The following is a 23,893-nucleotide window of genomic DNA, read 5'->3' on the forward strand; positions in this document are numbered from 1 at the left end:
CTGTATTATCTTTTCTGCACAAAGCTAAAAGGGAAATGCACTCTGACACAAACTGAGTCCTGCAACAAAGCTACCAAACTTAGTCTCAACAATGTCTAAGATGAACTTAACTAGATCCACCCTGAGGACAACTAGACTCAGATCAGAAAAATACAAATAATTAAAAAACTCTTAACCATTACAGACTATCTATGCATTCCACGTTACATCACTGAATTAACTGAAACACAACGCTGTTTAAACTTATCTGAGTAAACAACACAAGCAAAGCCATGTGTCATATTATCACACACACCACGATTCTGTCATTGTGATATCTTCCAAACACATATGGACATATGGATCAGTTATAAGTACTGCAGAGGAATCATAAGAGATGAAATTGTCACAGTATGTCAATAAGATCAACAGGTGCACGTGACAGGGCATGTAGTAACTAACATGAACTTCCAACATGTCAGCACAGTAAGTGTTACCTTTTATGGTACCATCCAGGTCATATGCAAAGCAGTAACTAACACTGTGCTCACCATCACAGGCTCTGATTACATGGTATGCTACAGCAAACTTATTTCAAATGAACGGATATATGGCAAATGACAGTTGCACAAAACCAAGTTGAATCTGAAACTACCAGTTTAGTTCAAGAATTGTCTGATCGCTACAGTTTCAAGACAAAAACGGAACAATACTGTAACACCCCGACTTGGTCACGCTCAAACCCATTAACCTGGCTCACAGGATCACACCGTTTTTAGTGTCTGTAGCACCCATTTTGCAGGGCCGACGTTACTACTATTAGGAGGCTTAGGAGACTTAAGTTACCGGTAATAATGTGATGAATGCTTGCACAAAAAATATGCATATAAATTAAAAATAAATGTAGTTGTTGGATTAGGAAACACAGGGGATTATTTGTTTGAAAGTCTGAGTTACCATTTTGCTCTAGTCATCACTTTATAAATTTAACTCTACGGAAGTGGCTTGACTCCAGATCTCCATCAGGAAACGGCCATGACAGCGCACAGTGCACACTACGCAAAACACACACACACACACACTGCTGCTCTTAAGCAATAAAACACACTTAACTGCTTCCTTGTACAAACTCCTAAATGATAAAAGCCTAAACAAAACAAAAAAAGAAAACAGCTGTATAACTGTGCAAAATCCAGATCAACTTCTCTGAATGTGCATTTTTATTTTTATCAGGTCTCTCTTTTAAAGCTGTTAGTGTTGTTAACTCAGATCACTGTAAAGGAGAAATTAAAGATTGCAAAAAAAACAAAACAAAACAAAACAAAACAGTAGCATTGTTTTAGATTAATCCTCTCTACACAGTTAAATGGTCATATCTTAGTGCCTATTGGAGCTTATTTACCTCTATGTGCATAAACAACAAGTGCTTGTTGTACCCTGCGGGGCAGAAGAGCTAGTGGGTTACGTCATGCTAATCACCATAATCTAATATTGTGAGGGCTACATGAGTCGGCAGCTCACTGATACTGCAGCGACATAAATAACCATGATGCTCTGGTATCTGTGAGTTTGAGTACGTGTGTATCTGCTCACAGTGCCCCAAGCTACAACTGTAGGCCAACGCAACTGAAGCTGGAACACCAGCAGCCTCATGAGTGTAAACTGGGTTTTTGATTTGCAGCACTGATAGTCATTTGGCTGCTAGGATAACCATTAAAAGCTTCTTTTACTTTACTCCCAAATCCACCACAACCAAAGGTAACTGATAAGCCTCCCTGCTGTAGCAGTGTAGAGAGAGAGACAGCATATTAGTTTTCGTAATTCATCTCGGTTTGTACAGTGACATGAGCCACAAAAGGAAGCACATTCATTCTGATTCATATCTAAGAGTGAATGCAGTCGAGAACAGCAGTGGTGAGAAACAGCACTGTGGATTTCTTCAATATGAGACCCATGCTACGGTAAATCACCTGGAGAATGAGACACCAACTTGAATGTAGTTCAGGCACATGAGTCTGCATAAGATCTGGACATTGTTCAAGTCAAACTGTGCTAAATTAGGCCTAAGATTTCAGGCTCATATTTTATAAACTAAATTTAGATTAAAGGTCTTAATCATTTTACTGGTAGTGAATCAATAAAACACATAAGTGACCTACTGACAAAGTGTGTTTCACTTCCATGGGAAACACAACACATTAACTGCGACACCTATGACATTTTTATTTCAACAGTACATGACTGTGGGAGAACAAAAATGTTGTGGTAAAATCCAATCCCAGATCAGCAAGTAACACATGCAGAAGACCACTCTTTGAGCACAATCTCAAACTCTACAACAATACAGAACTGTCACCTCAGTGTAGCATATTTCCAAATGAACTATACTGCAACATGAAACTGTCCACGTGAAACCTGTCTAAATTTGACAGTTTTAATCTTTAATATCACACATTTTTCTGTTTTAACTTTGTGTCCAAAACTTGAGCGGGAGTAGCTAAAACATTATGCTAAACTTAGCCAAGAGGCAAGATGAAACAATGATATATATGCAAATGTACATACAATGCAACGCTGCATTTCCTCATGACTCCATCCAATACTGCAAATACAGACCTTTACTACAGTATTGTAGCTGCAGTGATAAGATGGGTTTTCAGATATTCAAAACAGTGCAGACCTTTGTTTCATGTGGATCTCAAGTACGTTTACAGAAAATAGGAAGTCATATTTTGGGACGGGGCTCTCTTGGTGAACCAAAATAGGAATGGGTGCAAATGACATTTGCAAATACCAGAGGTACTGTACCATACAATGATATGTTTTTCTTTGTCCACAAAGGCTTGACTACACCAGTCACACAGGCTGAATGGCAGATGGCACAGACAGAAGCACTTTACAGTAAACAGCCACAGAATGAGTTTCATGCTCTGATATTTTTGTTGAGGTTTGACACCCTGAAAAAAATGTGACCAGACCAACGACAAAAATTAAACTTTAAAACTGAGAATTATATCCAAAACACAACTGTACAGACACCCAGGTGCTGTGACAAGTACCAAAAGCAGCCAGTGTCTGGGTAGTGGCATTAGACACAACAGCCATGAGAACCTTTCCCAACCCACTCAAAGAAAGGCCTCATGCAAAGTATGTATGTTTCACCACGGCAATTTTCCAGATAAAGACACTAAAACAGTTCTTTGCCATTGAAAATAAGAATACTTTATCACATAAAGCAACTAATAATAATAGTGAACAATCGATGACAAGTATTTTAGGATGTTTTATCTAATCATTTGTGCAGGAAATAAACCCAATATTCATTTAGTATTTTTATTGAGCATTCAAATCTTCTAACTTCACACGCATCTGAAGTTCAAACACACAAGGTACAAAAATAAACTTAATGTGATCATGATTAAAGAGGATCTAAATCACCGTTCAGTGAAAGACTCTTCATGGCATCTGTTGCTGAGAGCTGAACAGTAGTTCAGCAGCAGAGAGGGCTGAATGAGTAGAAGCTGGAGGAAGTAGTTCCTACCGACTATTGTAAAAATACCGGTGAAGCATGTCTGGAATGCCTTTTTCTATTGTGCAAAGGATTGGAGCAATACGCTGACAGTAAAGGAAGGTGGGGATGATGGAAGCAAGTAAAGAATGAGGGGTAGCAGTGAAGTCTCAGGTTTTATGATGGGTGGATTAAATTAACAACCCAAACTGAACAGTGGAATAAGATATTTTTAAATTTTTAATTTAATTTACTTTATTAATCCCAAGCTGGGAAATTACTTCTCTGCATTTAACCCATCACTGATTGAAACACACAGGAGCCATGGGCTGCATCAAGCGCCCGGGGAGCATATTGGGGGTTAAGTACCTTGCTCAAGGGCACATCAGCCAGCTGGGTGAGGACATTATCACTCCACCAGACTCAAATTTTTTCTATATGATCCCAGACTAAAAATAACATCAGCTATATATTATTAGCTCGCGTGTCTATAACGGTGCAGTTGCATCACCTTGTAGCCAAAACCCCACCACTTCCTGTGACAAGCTGGACCTATCAATGATGCTCAAGATGTAATGGCTGCTTAACCTAGGAAGATGATCAAACAGACTCTCGCAGAGAGAGGTTAAAGCAGCATCCGGTTAGACCCACGAAGGAGTGGGGGAGGGACCAACCCTTCTGCTGTATCAGCTCAGGGACTGCAGAATGTGTAACGTTTGACATAAAAGGATTCCTATCTGACCATAAGTACATTATTACACTGGCTAACAACAAACTTAATTAACAAATCGTTTCTGAAAAAGACCACAGCCAATCACTAGTTGCTTTGCCATAGCCTGCCTGCCTTTAAGATTGTTGCTTGTTCAAACTTCTGGAGCTGAAATGATTATTCAGTAGTAATGTGTTGATTGAAAACAGTTCATTTCTTTATTCATTTTTCAAGGGTATATACAAAATAGATGCTGTTTTTGGCTATATGATTGGATTTGATTCACTAGACAAAACGATGTCACCTTGGACTCTGGGAATATTAAGGGGTAATCGGCACCATTTTATGACAATTTACAGACCTGGAAGATTATTTGATAATGAAAATAATTTTTAGCTGCAGACCAAACAATATTTTGCAACTATTTTTATTGGGTAATACAATATGCCTTTATGCAGGGCCAAAACTGATATCTGCTATTAGCATTCCACAACAATTTGAAGCCAAATATTGTACTTTTACTCCACTGCCTTTATTGACAACTTCAGTCACTAGTTACTTTGTAGATTCAGATTATTAATACAAAATATACCTGTAATATTATGAATAATATTATACACTATTCATAATATCATTCAGTTTACAATGATATGAGACAAATTGAGAAAATGCATTTAAGAAGCTTGACTCAAGTGTTTAATCAACTGTCAAAATTGTTCCTTTCATTTTATGTAATTGAACAATTGACTGTTTCAGCTCTAGTCCTGGCCTATCAAAAATGAACCATTTTATACTGGATTCTGGTTGGGATTCCAGTATAGCAGTCTATTTTTCTACAACAACAGAAAAATGTTGACTAAATCCAACTAATTTCTCTTTGGCTCTTTATCAGCTCCGAAGCCAGAAAACCTTTTGACTGCGCTGTGCAAAGCCAGAAGAGGAAGTAAGTGAAGCAAACAAGGAGGAAGTGCTGACTGTGATCTGTTGATTTTGACTGAATATGGGCTGTCAGTGTTAATAATTAAATATCACGCACAGTAGACTATCCATCCTTACTCTCTTCTACTGATCATTGAACTCTATCTACCAAAGATGTATAAAAACATAAACACACAACATTTCTGACTCACACAACTCATCTTCTAGTTAAGTCAAGACTAAATTTAGCTGACCGGACAGACAAAGTTTAACTGCACCAACTCAACTCTACTTGACCTCTAAAACTGAACAATCTGTGTGGGATATATGGGAGTGGGGGGCCTGGATAAAAAGAGGGTCTTAATCTCTAGGGAAGACATTGTGGTGAAGTCTGAGGCATCACAACATAGCATGTCCACCCACACTGCATTCAGGGCTCTCATGAAGTGCTAAAATCCTTCATTTTGACTTGGAAAAAAAAAAAAGGCATATTGGAGTTCTTTAAATTGTCAATAGCTATCAAGTGCTGATGCTGTTTGAAATCAGAGTGGTGGAAATAAGACTGCTCATTTTTTAATTGAAGCTGAATCGAAGAACACAGTGAAAGCAGTGAATTATCAAACCACTCTTTCCCTCTTTCCGCTTTCAAGCAGTGAGATTATCTTTATCCTCACAGTTCGACTTTTCAGTCTAAGCCATGTGCCAAGCTCAGCTGCAGGCTAACCACATATGAGGCTCTCTAACTGCTGAATGTCATTGGTTGATTCTACGGCATTCTTAAGCGGGCTGATACCCATTGGTTAGTGTCATTGCCACTGCTTTCTGCACACAAACAATAGCAGTCTTTGTGTGTAATGCCTAGCTACTGTGTGTGTGTGTGTGTCCTGCTTTAACCATGAATTTCTTTCTAGCTGCCTCCTGGTGCAATGAAGTAACGCTGTAAAGGAATTTCACGTAGAAATGAACGACTTTATCGGCTCATGATTAAAACAGAGGTGGTTGAGACAGAAGCTTCCTCTTCTCTTTGGTTGCCTTAGTGGGGTTTTTCTAGGCTACATGATTACTGTCATGGAAGCAGAGAAAGAACAATCTCACTGAGGAACTATGCATCAAGATGAGGATGTATCACTTATGGCTGGCTTGACAAAACTATTACCTAATCTTCTCAAAACTTTTAACTAAATATTTTTGATGCAAGCCTGTAAGCCAGTCAGCATCTCTGAGACATTGGAAGCAGCTAGATTTCGAGCTGGTTTAGCGGCTCTTAACACCCATAATAATTAATGAAAAGTCAAAAAGTAATATGCAATAAGATATTCAAATGAGTCACTGCCACACAAAAGATTCAACTACCAAGATCCTCTCATCTGGCTCACTTTTAACTTAATGCTCAGCTCAAAACATCTTTCCAGATCTCTGAATAACTGAAGCTTTCATCTCCCTTTACTTTGGTCTGCATGCATTTCTTGCAAAGATACATGTCCGAGTCATGACAAGAGTCTGTAAGAAGACTCAAAACAACACCAAAAACACAGCAAACCATAGAGGGCTGGTCTGTGGGCCTACTCCACACTGACTTTGCACTAGAAAGCTCTCGAGCAGATAAAACTGTTGTCTCCTTCGAAGATTGGCTCTCACAGGTCATCTCCTCGCTCTTATCTGGCATTGTGTTCACGGTTAGCTAAGCTGCTTGACCAGCTGACGCTGTGGCGTCTACCTTTTTCTGTCTTGACTGGTCATGCAAGTATAATTTTTTGGCCAGGATTACAACAAATCAGAGGGCTCATGGTTTGGATTGTATCTTGGTTTTCAACCACAGATCAGATCACCAGAAAAGGGAGGAAACAAGTTTCATTTTGATTTCCATTAAGAGGGAATTTCTGGAGGAATCTGGAGAATTTGGAGACTTCACATGCATACAACTGGCCTACATGCATTCCATATTTAAACACGAAAAAACTAACTGAACAGTGATCTATGAGTGATCTGTATTCATGTTCTACTGACTCGATAGATTTTTGTTTTACGTTAGCTTGCTACTAGTCTGTAAACTAGGTTAACACATGGTTAGTCTTGCGTTTTTGCCAACAAAGGACACCTTACAATGCACAACGTAATGTACCACCTTACGTGAGCTCACTAAGCAGAAAGCAGAAGTTAACAAAACGGAGGAGAATGGCGTGATCTGACAGCTTCTACAGCTTGTTCATCAGCGAGAGGTGGCGGTTAGATTCACACCGACAGCTAAAGTTAGTCTTCAAGGCTAGAACGTATACCACTACTTGGCAACACCATGTTTGATTTTATTGAGGTGGCTCCAACGGGTCTGCGAGAAGTACAGTAGCTTTAAGACTGTATCTGTAAACCCCTCACATCACCACATAATCTGGGCCGAGCATCAGTGGTGACCAAGGTCCCAGAGCAGATTTCTCCCATTTTCAAGAGAAGTGAATCTGGGATAAATAGTTGCAAATGATATGCAGACCTTCAGATGACCAAAGTTTCTGTTAATTAAAGGGAAAGATCTAGGATACAACTGAGGGACAAAGCAGTGAGAAATAGGCTTCAATCTGCTGTGGCTTCACTGCTATGCATCAACTCTCTGTTCGTGACAAATTACCTGTTCTATAGGGGTGACGTGGATAACTTTGTAAATCTTAAATGCAACAAACATATCAGCTGTTTTACTCAACTCAGCAGGCAACAAAACTCATTTATTCATCAATGAGCTGTCCTTTTCAAACGCCAGTAATGAGGTATTGAGCATTGAATACTTGAGCTTTTAATTCAAGTTTATTCAAAGAAAATTACAGACTATATTTTATATAATATTCCAGAGCAATAAAATCTGGCAGCACAGAAAATACCTATGGCAAGGAGAGTTGCACAGCAAAACTAACCAGTGATACACAAAGCTACGAAAATAACTTTGTGCTTATAAGAAGCTTTATTTTGTCTTGAGGTCTTCTGTGGGATCTTTCGTCTTCAAAAGAATCCCTTTCTCATATAGTGTTTTTTGGTACTTACACAAGTCCCACCACACGCGAAAAACAGGGCAACTGCTTCTATCTGCTACAAGCTGTTCACTTGTGTGTGAGGAACAGATGCAGATTACTGAAAGCAAGAGGAAAGAGAGGAAGAGACTGACAGAGCGACTGTGTGATTTCAAACAAGGAAGCCATGCAGAAAGACAGCTACATTAAGAGACAATGTTCAAGTAGATGGCAGAGATAGCGAGTCACAAAAACAAAGCGAGACTCAGGGAGGCAGCTGTAGATTAAGCGCCATTCTGCCCACAGAAGTTCACATGCTCAAACCACAACACCTCTCTCTTCATGTTGTGATATATCTAAGCTACAGCTACCCTGGAAGCAGGGGATGGGTGCAACTGTTCACTTTATACCTGTGCAATCACATTTATTCAGACAGAGTGAATGAATCTAAGGTTTGATACAGCGACTATCTCAAAGCTTTCACACCTCAGATTAACCCTGTTTTCATTAAAGAAAATCAACACAAAAGCACAGCAATACTGTTTGAGAAGAAACCAATGCAACCATTTACACATTATTCACCCCTAGAATCACGTATGCACAATTAATATCAAGCTAAGAGCCATATATTTATCCACTTTACTCACCTGGGTTGTGAGTTCTCCTCGTACATGCGTTCCTTGCCCTCTTTAAACAAGCTGATGGTCTGCTTGGTCTTCTTGGTTAGGTTCTCCATGAAGACCCGGAAGTACTCATTGTCCCCCAAAGTCTCCATTTTGCCCTCATAGCGAGACAAGATGGTGCGCAGGTGCTGATAGGTGTCTGGCAGCAGGTCCAGGATGTAAGGGGGGCTGTTCTTCAGAGCCAATTTGGGGTTTTGGCACAGACGCACCACCTGCAGAAAGGGAGGATGTGAGGGGGAAAGTAAAATACAGTTAGAGGCAAGAAGTGGGTGCAAGAAAGAAGATAGATGACAGAAAAGCAAGAGAGAAGACATGTTGGAAAGATGGTGACCTGATAGAGGTTAAAGAGAGTGAGAGACAAAGAAAACCTGCCACTATGAATTTTTGTTCTGCAATACTCTGTCTATATGATTTATATCATATAGGCAGAGTATTGCATAATATAGCTCATTTCTGTATTAGAGCACTTATCTTTAGTTCAGAATACTGTCAGTGAGCCTAAATAGAAGACATGCAGCATGAAAAATGCCAACAGAGTCAAAAACTGAGAGAAAAGCCCTTAAAAATCCTGTCAGAGTCAATCGTGGAGCTTACAGAGTGTGGCATCTCAACAAATCATATAATGGATTCAGACTATCACTGATTTCATACCTCATACCATCATGAGCTATTTCACCGCTGTAACAGTACTTGTATCTACACAAAAAGATGAAGGTGGAAGAGGACCTGGGAATATCTGCATACATCTACGCAGTTTCTATTGCTATCTTTATCTCAATTTCCTATTCATTTGCCATTCACAAGACTTTTTGTAGAGATGCACAGCAATGCCTGCATTTCTACATGTGAAGTCAATAATCACAGGTCAGCAGGGTCTAATTCCCTTCTTCAGGCTGTTTAGAGAAGCTGTTTGCATGTTTACATTTCCTCATTTCAATCTGCATATGCAGCATTTGAGCATCACTGGCATGCAAATTTGAACAGCTGAAGCACCAACTGCGATACCGACATTGTAGATATACAGCGAGCTTCAACAGTGGTGACACATAAAGAACAAAAGACTTACGAAACTTAACAAAAAAAGGTTAGGGTTCAACAGCTTGGCTAAGACCTCTGACCTAGCTGCAATGGGTGAGCAGTGAGATCCTCTATTAGATGGCTTTATAAAAAAACAGAAATTTGGTGAATCGATTACTTGCTTGAGTCACACATGTTCACCAGACTGTATGAATGCATGTTACATCCTCAGTAATGTTAAACCTTTCCTCACCCGTCTCACTGTACTTTTGCTGGGCTGTGTCTGAGTCACTTTGTTGACCATTACAAAGACACTGGCGGACAGCCTAGAACACTCTGCATGGACATGGTTGCCGTCATATTTACCACTGCATTCAAGTCTTACTTACTTGTATGATTGCAGAGGCACAAAACTACGCTTCCATTAAAAAATTCAAGGCTTCACGTCCTGATTTGAACCTGGGCTGTTTGCAGAGCTGGGCTGTCAGCTTCAGTGGAGATTGAACAATTACATGGCAACAACAGGACATGACTTGTACTTTTGTAGACCAGGCCAAATTATTGTCTACTAATCATGAGTGAGTGTTAAAAAGAAATATGGCAGGAACAACACTGCAAGAATGTCGGCCTGAACTTCCTTGCCTCTTCTTTTTGGAAGCCATCGGTTTGTCGTTATGGAAAATGACACTTCAAAAGACTTCGCGGGACAACTTACAACCAATCAGCTTATAACTGAAGTTGGCCTGAAACCAGACAGTTTTATTAATTAGCATCAACAGTAATACATGAATAAATATTCCGCATACACATGAATCTATTCCATGGTGACAAGTAGGTCTTACTGTAGAGATGTAAACAATTTGATGCATTTCTACGCCAAATCCCCTCTGAGTATTTATCAGTATCTCTCTCTACATCTCAGGCATCAGACTTAAGGGACATCTCATAAATCCACATCCAAAATGGGCTGTGCTTCACTTCCTGAGTGTGTCACATATTGGGAATATATTTGATCTCGCTTTGTAAATGGGCCACTATGCTCAGACCAGTCAGTTCATCATCACTGTATCAGATGCCTCTCAAAAAGAATGAGGTCAAACTTGACCAGAAGGATATTTTAAGCAGTACTGGTTCCACAAAATGCAAAATGTTTTTAGCATGTGGTGGCCCTCACTGGTGATAAAGACCAGCTTCCTACTGATACTGAAACCAAATGTAACCCTGGTGAAATATTTCAGTAAAATAACATCATGTCCACATCTGCTACTTTTAACTCTTCATTTACAGATGCAAATTAAAAACCCATGGATGTTTCCAACAGACATCAAGGATCACGTGGATATGCATGTGCATATGGCACTGCTAAGCTGGACACTACAAGATCTAAAATGGATGTCTTAACCAGCAGGAAATGCAACGATCTCAACTGTCTTTAGTGCCCCCACATTTGTTTTATTCTCTGTATATTGTGAATAATCTGATTGTGGTTGATGTAATGAGAACCACTTTTTCATCCGACTACATGGGCCACTGAACTGAAAGTTAATATGTCTTCAGTATCACTACCAACACTATGCCCTCATTCCTTTAACCCTTCTCCAGGCCTCCAAATGAAGGTCTACCCTGGTTATGTTTGAGACCAGATAAGACTGTTGCCAAGGTTACGCCACCAACATTATCATTTACCATGCTAAAACGCGACCCATAACTCAGCCAAAGACACATGCATGCTTGCATGCATGCACACATACAAGGCCACGACAGTTGATTGCTCTCGTACGTCAATGTCAATCAAGGTTACTGTCCAGAAGTAAAATGCTGACTGCCTCCAAGCTAAACAGCATTCCACCCATCTCTCTGTTTCAGTCTCTCCTGGCTCATTCCACACCTAGCATAGACCTGGTAGCTTTTGTACCTCAAGTTCAAGGCATTTCAAATTTAACCAGCTTGAAGAAAAGTTGACTGTGGTTAGAATTTTTGTAAGATTTAGCTGCTTCCTCATTTCTGCATAGCTCAGACTATTCCTGTAAAAAAATGTTTTGCCCTTAGTTTCCCATATTGAAGAAAAGGCACTATCTGTAAATTCCCTGAAAGTTTTGAATTTCACAATATGGATGATGTTTTTGCAAGAAAGTCTGACAACAACTACCACCAAAGAAGATAATGGAGAAATTACTGCACTCATTTGAAGCCTTAAATCTTCCATTTTGGAACATTAGTTTCACTGTTTTGAGTTTTCTGTTTTTAACTCAAATGTTGCCTCATGTGAGGCAGTTTTTGTTTGTGCTGTAGTTCCAAATAAAAAAGAAAATAACCAAAAGTGATGAAGTACAGTATGGTTATTTAAATCATTCAGTTGAATTTAGAGAACAATCATTTAGAGAACAATTTTTCTGATATATACCAGAAGTGTGAAATAAAATTACATATACAGTAGTAGAAGATTTCTCACTCCTAATATGGATCTGAATCATCGATTTATGTTTGATAAATTTCATAAGTGCACGAAACCACAAGGTTGTGCTTGGTGTCTAAATTCAGAAAAGACTAACAGATTAAAGCTGTGTTTTAGACATTGCAGTGGCAGCTGTCTAACTACACTAAGCATAAAATGCACTGAAACAAAAAGCAGAGTGACTGGCTTAACAAAAAGGCAGTATTTTGTCTACCACTACAACTGCTTCAACATTAATATTTAAAACTACACATCTCCATATGAATATGAAGGTCATGTGACAATAAGACAATTTTTTAAGAAAATGTTACCAATATGGATGTAATGAATCTGCCAGAATCAGAAATGTGCGTCACCGAGCTGTGCTACAGAACAACACTGATATCATGATGTGAATATCATCTCTCAGTAGCATATGACCTGGCTAGTAGTGATCATTTACCCTGTACAACTTCAGATTTTGATTAATGAATATCTAATTAGCCTGAAGCATATAGCAACGCAACAGCAGTGACAGTAATGGAAAACCTTCTGGTTGAACTTTAAATACTTTAAACTTTAATCTTAAGTTTGAACTTGACACAAGCAGTTAAACTAAGGACACACCATCACAAGTTTAGCATTTAACCCTACATCTTAAACACTAGGACTCACTCATTATGGTTTTAACGCTGAACACTTTAAGAACAGCTCATGCAGCAGGCAACAGTGAGGAGAGAAATTTGCCACATGCTTTTGATAAAATTTAACTTTGCCCTGGGTGCGAGGTGTTTTCTCAGATAAACTACATTATTATTCTGCAGGAGCTTATCTACCCTACATGTTGGAAGTGGGGTTCCTTCAGACAGCACTGAACAACATTTCCACTTAAACTAGCTGGAGGAGTAAAAACACTTTCAGTCTTATAACCCTCACAAAAGGTAAGACAGTCTTGTTTTTCACCTTGCCGGTGCTGTCCCTCAACTGTTTTACTGAGTGAGATGAATATGGTAAATTATTATCATACTGTAAACTCAAAAAGCTAACCTCAGTGTGCGGTCATCCTGTCTGATTTACAGACAAGAATTTTCTACAAGAGTGTTGAACATTCACTGAGAACAGGAATGAAAAGACTGACGGTGCAGTGGTACTTCTGTTTTCTTATGTGAATTAGGTACCTTCTCACATATGGAGAACAGTGCAGTCAGACAATCTACCACGGATGCTAAACTCGCAAAAATAAAGTGCAATGAGCTTTCGTAACAATAGCTTTGTAAAAGGACTTGGTCTCTTCACATCGGAGGTCTAAACTGAGGCCTCAAAGAGGAAGAGAAGACACAAAAGACTGTCTTGTCTTCCTATTCACTCTAATATTGCACTGTGTATCTCACAGGAAACTGGGGGTCAAACTGCTACAGACTTTTCCGAGAAGTGAAGCTGTGAAACGAGTCTCCCCTGTGAAAGAACATAACTGGCATAATTTAACAGGAACATTTCATTTCTTTTTTCTCAATGCCTTGTTGTGGTTTCCAGCTAACAGGCAGTTGACAGTTGATTACGGGCATTTCACAACAATGCACAGGAGAGAGCAGCTCCACAACTTTCACAGCACTGCCAAAAATTCGCTAAATTCAACTCCTGTGCGGCATCTTTTTACGCCCACTCCACCTTCTCTGTTAATGCTAATGTTTACGATACACCTTTGCATTTAAACGTGGTCAAACAAGTTGGGTTAGATGTACCACAGTATGTCAACCAGTTAGCAGAGAGTGGCACAGCGCTGACAAAGATGCGCTAAGGAAACCCTTCGTGGGCTAACGTTTATGTTACACTACTTTAAAAGTCTGTGTTTTAAAGTGGTGCGAAAGAGCCTGGCACGGAAAAGTACAAACAAAGGCGTTTGGGTTAGCAAATTAGCTAACGCTGGCTAACCATGTCTTGTCTCTCCCAGCTGAGTAGCTAACTGTTAGCGATGCCAGATCTGCAGCAGGCGAAGATTAGCTAGCTTATCGCTAGTTAGCTGCAGTTAGCTAGCAGTCGCATCCAGGACCCTAGCTAACGTTAACGGTTACTTAACGTTGATCATTAACTAACGAACCTTGTCCATCAGTTTCCAGCATTTCTCCACCGTCTTTTTGTCCACGGCCCCGGGCTGGTGATGGGAGTGGAGGTGGTGATGGTGTGGCTGGAAGGCATCCTTCATCATTCCGATAAGCCCCCCGCCTTTCTTCAGGTTCCCTGCCATGTTCGGGCTCGGCTAGGGTCGGCCAGAGCGGCAGACAGGCGAGGCAGGGCAGGGGTCAGGGGACCGAACCGCCGCCTGAAGTTAGCTGGACCGGGCGACGGTGATCCGGCACCCCCCGGCGAGGACAGCGCCCGAGTGGCGAATCCGAGCCAGGGTCCGACGGGGGGTAGAGGGAGGCAGGGATGACTATCGGATAAAGGCTCCCATCAGTCAACCTAACATCTGTTTGTCAGATAAATGTCCCGATTATGACTAAAACAAGCTCATCAGTTACTCACACCCCGTGGCAGCCGCTCCGTGCTGCAGCTAGCTGCGCTGCTCTCTGTCTTTCTCTGCAGGGACCCACGCAGGCTAATTAGCAGAGCACCAGACCTGTCTCTGCTCGCCCTCAGCTGGAGGACAACGGCAGCGTTTCTCTGCTTAAAAGCCTTGTGAAGTGGAGTGTGTCCTCTCCTCTTGACAACCCCCGATGTCGTTCTTCTTTTTTCAGCTCTTCTCGCCTGTGCTGTGTCTTGAAAGGAAGTTCAGTGGCTGTGTGACAGTGTCAGCCCCCTTCTGCGGGCTGTGAGGCTGACGACAGAGGGCACTCACCGATGAATGAGGAGAGGAAGTTGCACTTAAAACTGCAAAAGCGTCACGAACATACACTGGAACGGGGGTGAATAAATAAATGTGGGAATTAAACATTGCCCAATATTTTTCTGTTTGCCCCGTGACGTGTATGTGCGGCCCTTTCCTTTCCTGTACGTCCCCTTCCGTTCACCCCCCTCGCCTCAGAACCCAAACTCCACGCCTTCCCTGTGCGCGTGCACGAGTCATGAATGTAGCCGGGTGCGCGCCTTCCTCTGTACAGCATTCATAAAACGTTGAAGGGATGCTGAATGCCTCCCTGGATTCTCGCAGCGCTGGCCTTGGTCACCCCTGACAACAAAGGACGCTTTGACATGTCTACTAAAAGTACGGATCCAATTACATCGCCTGTGCGCACGAGCTAAAAAGGCAACCATGTCCCCAGTCCAGTTGTGATTGGCTGTTGTTAAAGTCAATCAACTACCAATCAAACTGAACAGCAACCAGAGCCCGGCAACAAAGGCTCGTCCGTGTAGTAACTACATGGTCAGTGAATGTATGGTTTGTGCATTCAAACTCCTGAAAGCAAGCAAACATGCCTCCTAAGAAAAAAACAAAAAAGACCACAAAGAAGAATCCAGAAAAAAGTAGGCTCACTTTGCTGTTGAGACGATGAGACTTTTTGTTTGTTTGTTTTTTTTTGCATTTCATTCCATGCATTTTTTTTTAAGTAAAGTATTATTGTCTTGTAGGTGAAAATGACTTGCAAGCGAAGTACAGGCGCAGTATTCTGGATATAGCCATCCTACAGGATCACATTGGTGAGCAGCAATTTGAAGTTTTTTTTTTTTTTTTTGTCAAGTTTAGTCCAACTACCAATGTATTATTCACAGACCATTTTTATGTGTACTGTAAAGGGGAAAACTGATTAATTAAACTCCTGTTACTGTTGTCTTACACTGGAGCCTGTTACATGGTGTCTCATGTTCTTGGTCTGTGTCAGAAAATGGTGAAAAATTGTAGTGCACACTCACTTTGGAGGAAAAACAGAAAATCTTCATATTCAATAAGCTGGAGCCAGCAAACCTTTGACGTTTTTGATTGATATGTGACTTGCACAAATACTCAGTTAATCAGTAATATAGCTGGTGATTATTTCTCTGCTGATAGACTAATCAATTAAATGACTAATCATTATAACACTATCATGCTTCATTTTCTTTATGCTGTCTGTCAGTTTATGCTGTGAAAACAATTACTATCAGCACATTTACGCAGTTTAGCAGTAGTCCTGCTGGCACCGATGTCTGATATTTCTGATATTCTCAGCCATGCTGAGCCTCAGGCAAGGGAGATGTAGTTTTCTCATCAAAATTAATCAGATGGCATAATTATCACTTACTTTTCTGATGAATGTTTTATGTGTAGAACATACCTTAAGGTCATATACTTGTAGCTTGCAGTGGTTCTAAATGCAGCAGCTAAGTTTATTCAAGCAGTCTGCTTCAGCCTGACTTTGAGGTACTTGTATGTTACCTGCACTGTTTTATGCCTCTTTCTATTGCTGCTCTGCTAGTTTTCTACTACAGGGAAATGTTGTTGTATTTGACAGCTATACTTTGCAGATTAAGACAAATATACAAAACATACTGTATGATAAAGTGTTGGATTCAGTGTAATGTAGTCCAAAGCAGCCATGTTTTTCACCAATACTTTTACTTGAATTTGGCTGATGATACTTGTGCTTATTGTACTTACATACTTGTATGTACTTTTATTTGTGTAAGATTCTGAGTTCTTGAAATGGAGTGTTTTTACATTGTTGTAGTTTTAGTTTTACTGAAGTTAAGGCTCTGTATCGTCTGTACCGTCTACAGCAGTAAATTACAGCTAAAGTATAATTAGATATTTAAACATGTTTTTCTAACAAGACTTGAGTTTAGTAAAACAGAACTGCATTTTGAGTATTTTTTTTTTTACAGTGGGTTCTTACCACTTCTGCTTATGAAAAAAAAAAATATCTGCAACTGGTCTATTCTTACACGCATTCATGTTTGTGTGATTACTACAGCCGTACAGTGTGAGTCTGTAATGAAAGTCCAATCTGATAGAGCTGACTTGAGGAGACGCATGAGAGACATGGAGCAGGAGCTGCAGCACACGAAACAAGACCACAGGGACATCAGCTCTGGTACAGTACAGACGGGCCATGAATCAACAATTAGTCTCTCTTTTAATAACGTGAGATAAAGCGTGAATCCCTCTGGGAGTGAGGACAAGGGGCGTGTTTGCCAAGGTTAGGGTAATTTTTGAGGAACAAAAAGTCTAATTAGCTGGGTGCCTAAGCTGATTGCTGCATTAGCCTTACAAAGTCAATCAGCAGGGAAGGCTAAGTCTGACATCGTGGACACAAATGTCATTCTAGACCTCAGTCGCCAGTACAAAACTATGCAGATGGAGCAGACCAACAGGGTGAAGAGGCTGGAGAAGGAGGTCAGCCAGCTGAACGAAGAACTCGGTATGAATACTTCTTATTTTAATGTCAATACTTAAATGAATTAAGACATTGGTATTTAATGTCAGTATACAATATGCATTTGTCTGCCTAGTCATGTATCAGGAGGAACTGAGGAGAGAGAAAAGAGAGCGGGAGCAGGTGACACAGGAGAAGGACGCCATCATAGCTGAACTCAAACACAAGCTGGACAACATGGAAGCCGACTATGAGAAGATCCTGCATGTGAGCTGCAACACAGGCTAATTTCAGTTAAAGCTGCTACAAACGGATTTAAACGTCTGCACGTACACGTATGTGCCAACCAGTTAGGAGGAACCACTTGTACCCCATGGAGCTTCTCCTGTTAAAGGGCAGCATTGTCTCCATTTCTCATCCACTCTTCTATAGTGACTTAATGTGGTTCGGTGTTTCCTCCGTGAGATGAGCTTTGTGGGAACTTGAACTCTGGTTTTGCTCAGCAGAAATGATGGATGGGAGTGGCACTATTCCATGATGGTCAGGTCAGCTTCTCACTGAATAGCAGGTCAAGTGTGGTGTGGTTTCCCTTCAGTGACAGCCAGGATTGTAACTTGTGTCCGCTTGATTGCCCTACACCGCGGAGCAGTCTGAGGCGAGTTACACAACGGGACTATGTGTAGAGGTTTTATATGATTACAGCTACTTTCAAATTACTGTGTGGGCAAGACTTTTCGTTGGTAGGATAACATGACAATCCTGATGAGAACTGTTTCAGTCTGCCTTTTTTGATACTAATATACAACCCTACATATAGGGGCTTTAAGCGCACAGTAGCGGGTCTCCAAGCTTTTCTCTTAAGCCACTTTAGAAGGAAACGCCTGTGTTAAACAAAGGGATGGTTATGTATTGTAACTGCTACAGGGCTGTAATCAGCTACTCTCATGAAAGTGCAGTTAGACATGAGTCTTAGTGTCATAGTTTTGTCCAATAAAACGGTAGGTTTATATGACGTTGTGCCCAGCACTATCACAGCACTCTGCCGGAAGCAGCTTTACATAAGCCTCAGACAGTTTACATACAGTCCAGCCTCCACTGTCAGACAGTTGAGATAAGCAAAGGTGATAATTAAAAGTCAGTGCTCCCATAATTTGTTAGGGCTTGACAAAGCTGCAGAACATCAATTTGCAGGTCAGCCTGGGTGCACGCCACCGTCGTTATCTGACAACTGAGACATCGGAAAAAAGAAAAATTGCATGGAGCTGCTGGTGGTTTAAGGATCCCATTTTGATTCTACTGGAGTCTAATGAAGAACTTTTTCAAGTTTGCAATATCCACAGTAAAGATGAACCATGTTATAAGTATAATATAGGCACAGTATATTAGGTACAGGGTAAGAATATAAGAAACGGTATGGATAAGAAAAGGTACAGTATATTACTTCAAACTGGGACAATAAGAATCAGGCTGTAAAACAGCAGAGTTTTGAATGGACTCAGTGCAGACCTTCAGCCCAATTGACTGTGCACCAACAGTGAATGCAGGTTTTCAGTGTGCTTATCTTATCTAGAGATAAGTGGTCAAGCCTGGAGCCCCATCAGCGGGCTCAGTCTGTGATTATGGATTTAAGATTTTAATATGTAATTATCATTATTTTTCTCTTTCCCAGTATGACACAGAATCTAATTATGACTCGTCTCATAAGTTCGCTCCTGAAACTCATCAGAGTTAAAGGTGGTTAAGGGGAGGGAAGGGCATGGGCTTAGACAACTGGGTGATTTAAAGGGAAAATTTTAGACTGCATCTCATTTTTACTGATGTTTTTCACAGGAGACTTTAGACAGCCTGACTTCCCAGCTGTCTGTGGCTCGGCAGAGATGGGAGGACAAGAGCACAACCCTTCATCAAAATTACAAGGAACTGCTCTCTGAATTTGGCCTGAATGCGCTGGACATCTAAAAGACATGATCCTCAGCAGTGAAAGCAGCCGCTGCTCTCAGCGGGGCACATTAGTTTAATGTTCTATTGGATCAGACTGTTGCATCCATGTTTGGTTAAAATGAAAGTGACGTCTACGACAGCATCAATTTGCAGCTTGTGATTTAGAACGCCAAGCACGCAGATGGATGTTGATGTAATATTTTACTAGAGTACAAAATAGGCTGAGTTATTCATGCATGTATTCAGTAGTTCACCATGTCTGTAATGTCGCGCAGTGCCCACTAGATGTAGCAAATGACTGTTTATGGTTGTTGAGATGGTGGCCAGTATTTTGTATTTTACATGCGTAATTGTATGGTACACTTTGTTCTTTTTGAGGCAAAATATTTGTAAAGTCAAATAAAACTATGTGAGCACTACACTAACATGGTATAAAGTAATTCTGGGTGCGCATATACTGCACTGTACATAAACAACAGTAAAGGCTATTAAGATCTTACAACAGATTGGCGTGTCAGCCACGATAGAAATGTAGATACCGTTTTCAGGTGGTGTTTTTATGCTGAATTGGTGGACCAGAGGCTAAATATAGTAACAGGTGTGAGATGAAACTGGCCACATGAACCACAGAGACGTAAGAGACTGTGCTACCACCACTGCTGAGCGGTAATACTGCTAGACTGCAGCACTCTCATTCAGCCCCATTTGACTATGACAAAACAGAAATCATGAGAAATGGAAGTATAAAAAGTAATCAAAAAGTAAGATTCAGTATGAAGTACAATAGACTACAAGAAAAAGGCAAAATAAGAGCATAATGATGCAGGAAATATGATTTAGCTGCGCGGCAACCATAAAACCTGACTTCCCCCCCTGTGGAGAGCCAGATAAACAGATTTTACTTCCAAAGCTGTCATTTGTGCTCCTTTTGCATGGCCCAGTGCAATTTTTTTTAGCCGCTCATCTGTGGGGTAATGAATCATTTATTCAGGGATTAAGATAATTCTGTGCTCTAACGACCAATTAACACAGGAACTCAAGAGGCCTTTATCTGAAAACCAATATTTTCTCCTCCAACCACAAGGAGCTGCTTCCCTCAGAGAGTGTGTGTTTCTGTTTGTTTAGGGTTTAATGGGGTTGACTGCCGTCATCCCAGTGCTCAGAATGAGATGAGCACAGAGCACCTGTTAGTGGGGGAATACAAAAAATGTTTTATTAACGATGTGCCTCACAGTTTTATTCCCCATATGAAAATGTTACCATAAAATGTTACTGTATTGGTCAGTGGTACTTATAGTACTTTTACTTTTAAAGGAGTATTCTGACATGGCTGTATAAGTCCTGCATTAAAAATCTAATGAAGTAAAAGTAAAGATGTATGAAAATGAAAGTACTTCAACAGGAAAATGTTCCCAAGACTGATATATTATTATCATATGCAGTGCTGTGAAAAAGTCTTAGGCCACAATTAGATTTGTTTTAGCAATGCTTTAATGATCATATGTAATTATGTCTCCAAGACATGCTCGAGCATTACATACGCATGTTGTATGAGTTTAATTCATTGGAAGCTTGCTAATATGTATAAGACTAACTTGTAATCACATCATTCCAGTTAAAATGCCAAAGAGCACAGGCATACTCTCAAAGAGAAATCAGCAAACAAACTGGACACTCAAGATGTGGTATTCAAGCTGTTCTAAAGAAATCTGAAAAATCAGGAGACGTCAAGGACAAAAAAAGATCTGGAAAGCCAAGAAATCTTTCAAAATCTGATAAGAAGTTTCTCAGACTTTCTTCTTTGAGAGAAGTCCAGCAAGGACCTGGCTCAGCAACTGGCAGCTTTGTCTGGATGCCAAGTTGTCCCTTCTACATTTGGAAGAAGTTTGAATGGTCTTTGTGGAAAGGTAGCAGTCAAGAAACCACGTTTTCAGAAGGGGGACAGAAGTGAAAAAGCTAAGATGTGAGAAAGCTCACAAAGATTGGAATGAAGATCAGTGGAGAAGAGTTTGGTGGAGTGACGAAACCAAGTTCGAAATTTCTGGGTCAAATTGTCAACAATATGTGAGAAGAAGAGTTGGAGAGAGATGGAGGAATGAGTGCTTCCTGCCTTCAGTGAAACATGGTGGAGGGTCTGTCCTGGTTTTGGGCTGCATTTCTGCCAGCAGTGTTGACGATGTTGTCCGAATTGATGGGATCATGAATGCTGAGAAGTACCGACAAGTTTTAATTCACTGTGCCATTCCTTCATGGGCTGGCTTCCACAGAATCCACATCTGAAATAGAGGCAGAGCGGGATCACCTGGACACAGAAACAGATAAAATCCATCTTAAATCTAAAGACAAATTCTGGGAGGAGTTGAAAGAAGTCTGGTATAACACATATAATATATACCAGAAGATTACATCATGACATTCTCCCCAGAAGAGTTCAAGTCATTTTGTTGTGAAAATTGGGTTTTTTAAATTTTGTGTACATATTTCCTGTATTTTCTGTTTGTATCTTACTAGAAAAATAAATATGGGTGGTCATGATGGTAACCTGATGGTGGCTTAAGACTGTATTTCAGTAGATCGTTAAGACAGATGCATCAATGCATATGGAGCATTTTACTTTGTAGCTAGATGACATGGAGCTGGTTCTAACTAATATACAGTATATACTGGTACTTCAGTCCAGTAGTTTCCAACCTAAGTACGTCCCCTCTAAAGAGTCATATACAAATGTTGAATAATTTGATCACTTCTTGGCCTCTTTGTCATATAAATCAAACTATCTGAATCCATCCTTTTAGAGGAGAAAAGTCTCTTTGATAGAACACAGACATCCGGAACGACAAAAGGCAACATGAACCAGTGATTTAAGTTATTCAGCGACAGCATTTATAATCTCATCATGTAAAATATGAATCTGATAAGTAGCAACAACAGTTGTCAAATAAATGTAGTGAAGTAAAAATCACAATATTTCCCTCTGAAATACAGCAAAAAACATCAAGTAGCATAAAATTCTACTTGAGCACATGTACTTATTCCTGGTTGTATACACCTAGGAAGGACATGTCTAAGTACATAACTTATTTTCCTACAGGTTTAAATAAATTGCACAGCTACCACACAGGAAAAGGGTAAACAGGTGAGTGTTTTGTCGTGCACATGATTAATAAACTCGCTGTAATTCGGCGATGCATTTGCATTTGTTCAGAGACAAAAGATGCTCCTTAAAAAAAGTGGAGTCATTATTGAAAATCAATGACGTGTTATTGTATGTATTTCAGTCTCTGGAACTTTAATATTTAGGTAGAAAACAAAAAGAAAAGACTCTTACTAACATGCACCGCAACTGAGTTTTGTGACAGTTTTAGCAAAAAAACATCTGAAGAACTTGCGGCTTCGTTATGCACCACCCAACCGAGTGATTCCCACAAATAAAAGCCGCTTTCATTTTTCTTATGAATATCTAACAATGACAGCTGGCTGCTGCACTTCCACTGGAATTTGACTTGACTGTCTACTGTGCAGCTTTTGGGTAATGATGCAATGACTTTGCCTACAGCTGATGAATCAGGATGCCCACTCTGTGATTTCCCATGGAGGCAAGTGCATGAGACAGAGATCACATACAAATACACCCACACATGCACACACTCTCACTCAAAAACCACCCACACGCACAACTAGCTAATCAATTCTTCCCCATCTGTGGGCCATCGATCAAGGCAGGAATGAATAGTGAGGGAACGAAACACAAAGTAAATGAAGCTCCATTTTATTTCTCTGAAAGACAAACAATGCCAAGATGTTTTGGTCAATATGTTCAACAACGACTGTCAGCAAACAAAAGGCTGTATAACAGCCTTGACAGCATCTCACCTTGGAGAGAATCCTTGCACTCTGAATACCTTTTGTTTGAGCAAACAACAACAACAACAACAACAACAAGCCTTTATGCAATTAATTGCCAGCAATTCAAATAGGAAAACTCTCGCTTTGAAATGTACACCAGTCTGAGTGTGAAATAGGTAATTTCCACCGATAGTCTGTTATATCTTTCAAATGCTAATCTTAAGATCCAGCGCTCATTAGTGGCAGTTATGTGGCGGATGTATACATGCACGTTGTTAATCTTGGGAAATCTGCTGTCACAAAGAAGAGAAACCAATAGTTTGACAAAGGGATGCAATCAGAAGATCACACTGAAGGCAGTTATAGACCCACAATATTCGAAACATTTCCAGATATCTCAGGGTTGATGTTTTGACTACTACAACTAGAACACAGAACTGGTGAAGAAGCTAAAAAGATATGAATTTCATGTGAGCAAAATGCCAAAAAAAAAAAAGAAAACACCAAAAAAATTTATTTACATGGAATGGGCTGATAAGAAAGTCTCTCTTCAAGTATATGGGATGTGAGCTGTAAC

The 23,893-nt window shown here is 40.2% G+C and overlaps 2 protein-coding genes across 3 annotated transcripts in view; one reads left to right on the top strand and one right to left on the bottom strand.

Annotated features, from left to right (window-relative positions):
- The window catches only part of cbl (Cbl proto-oncogene, E3 ubiquitin protein ligase), a 37,060-nt gene extending 21,790 nt beyond the window's left edge, over window positions 1-15,270 (bottom strand). The window contains exons 1-3 of one of the 2 annotated variants that reach the window (XM_046389044.1): window positions 14,765-15,270; window positions 14,340-14,672; window positions 8,755-9,002 (exon numbers count right to left, since the gene is read on the bottom strand). In XM_046389044.1, the coding sequence (XP_046245000.1) occupies window positions 8,755-9,002; window positions 14,340-14,486 (395 nt within the window). In that variant the 5' untranslated portion in view covers window positions 14,487-14,672; window positions 14,765-15,270. Of the gene's footprint in view, window positions 1-8,754; window positions 9,003-14,339 lie in introns of both variants that reach the window. The other variant, XM_046389043.1, reaches the window with a different exon arrangement.
- A 235-nt stretch (window positions 15,271-15,505) lies between these two features.
- ccdc153 (coiled-coil domain containing 153) lies at window positions 15,506-20,267 on the top strand. Its single transcript, XM_046389051.1, has 6 exons — window positions 15,506-15,703; window positions 15,809-15,877; window positions 17,128-17,247; window positions 17,482-17,574; window positions 17,666-17,796; window positions 19,360-20,267. The coding sequence occupies exons 1-6, from the start codon at window positions 15,652-15,654 to the stop codon at window positions 19,486-19,488; spliced, it is 594 nt and encodes a 197-aa protein (XP_046245007.1). The 5' UTR covers window positions 15,506-15,651; the 3' UTR covers window positions 19,489-20,267.
- The last annotated feature ends 3,626 nt before the right edge of the window (window positions 20,268-23,893 follow it).

This window comes from Scatophagus argus, chromosome 5 (genome assembly GCF_020382885.2).
Source record: "Scatophagus argus isolate fScaArg1 chromosome 5, fScaArg1.pri, whole genome shotgun sequence".
In the NCBI taxonomy this organism is placed as follows: Eukaryota; Metazoa; Chordata; class Actinopteri; family Scatophagidae; genus Scatophagus; species Scatophagus argus.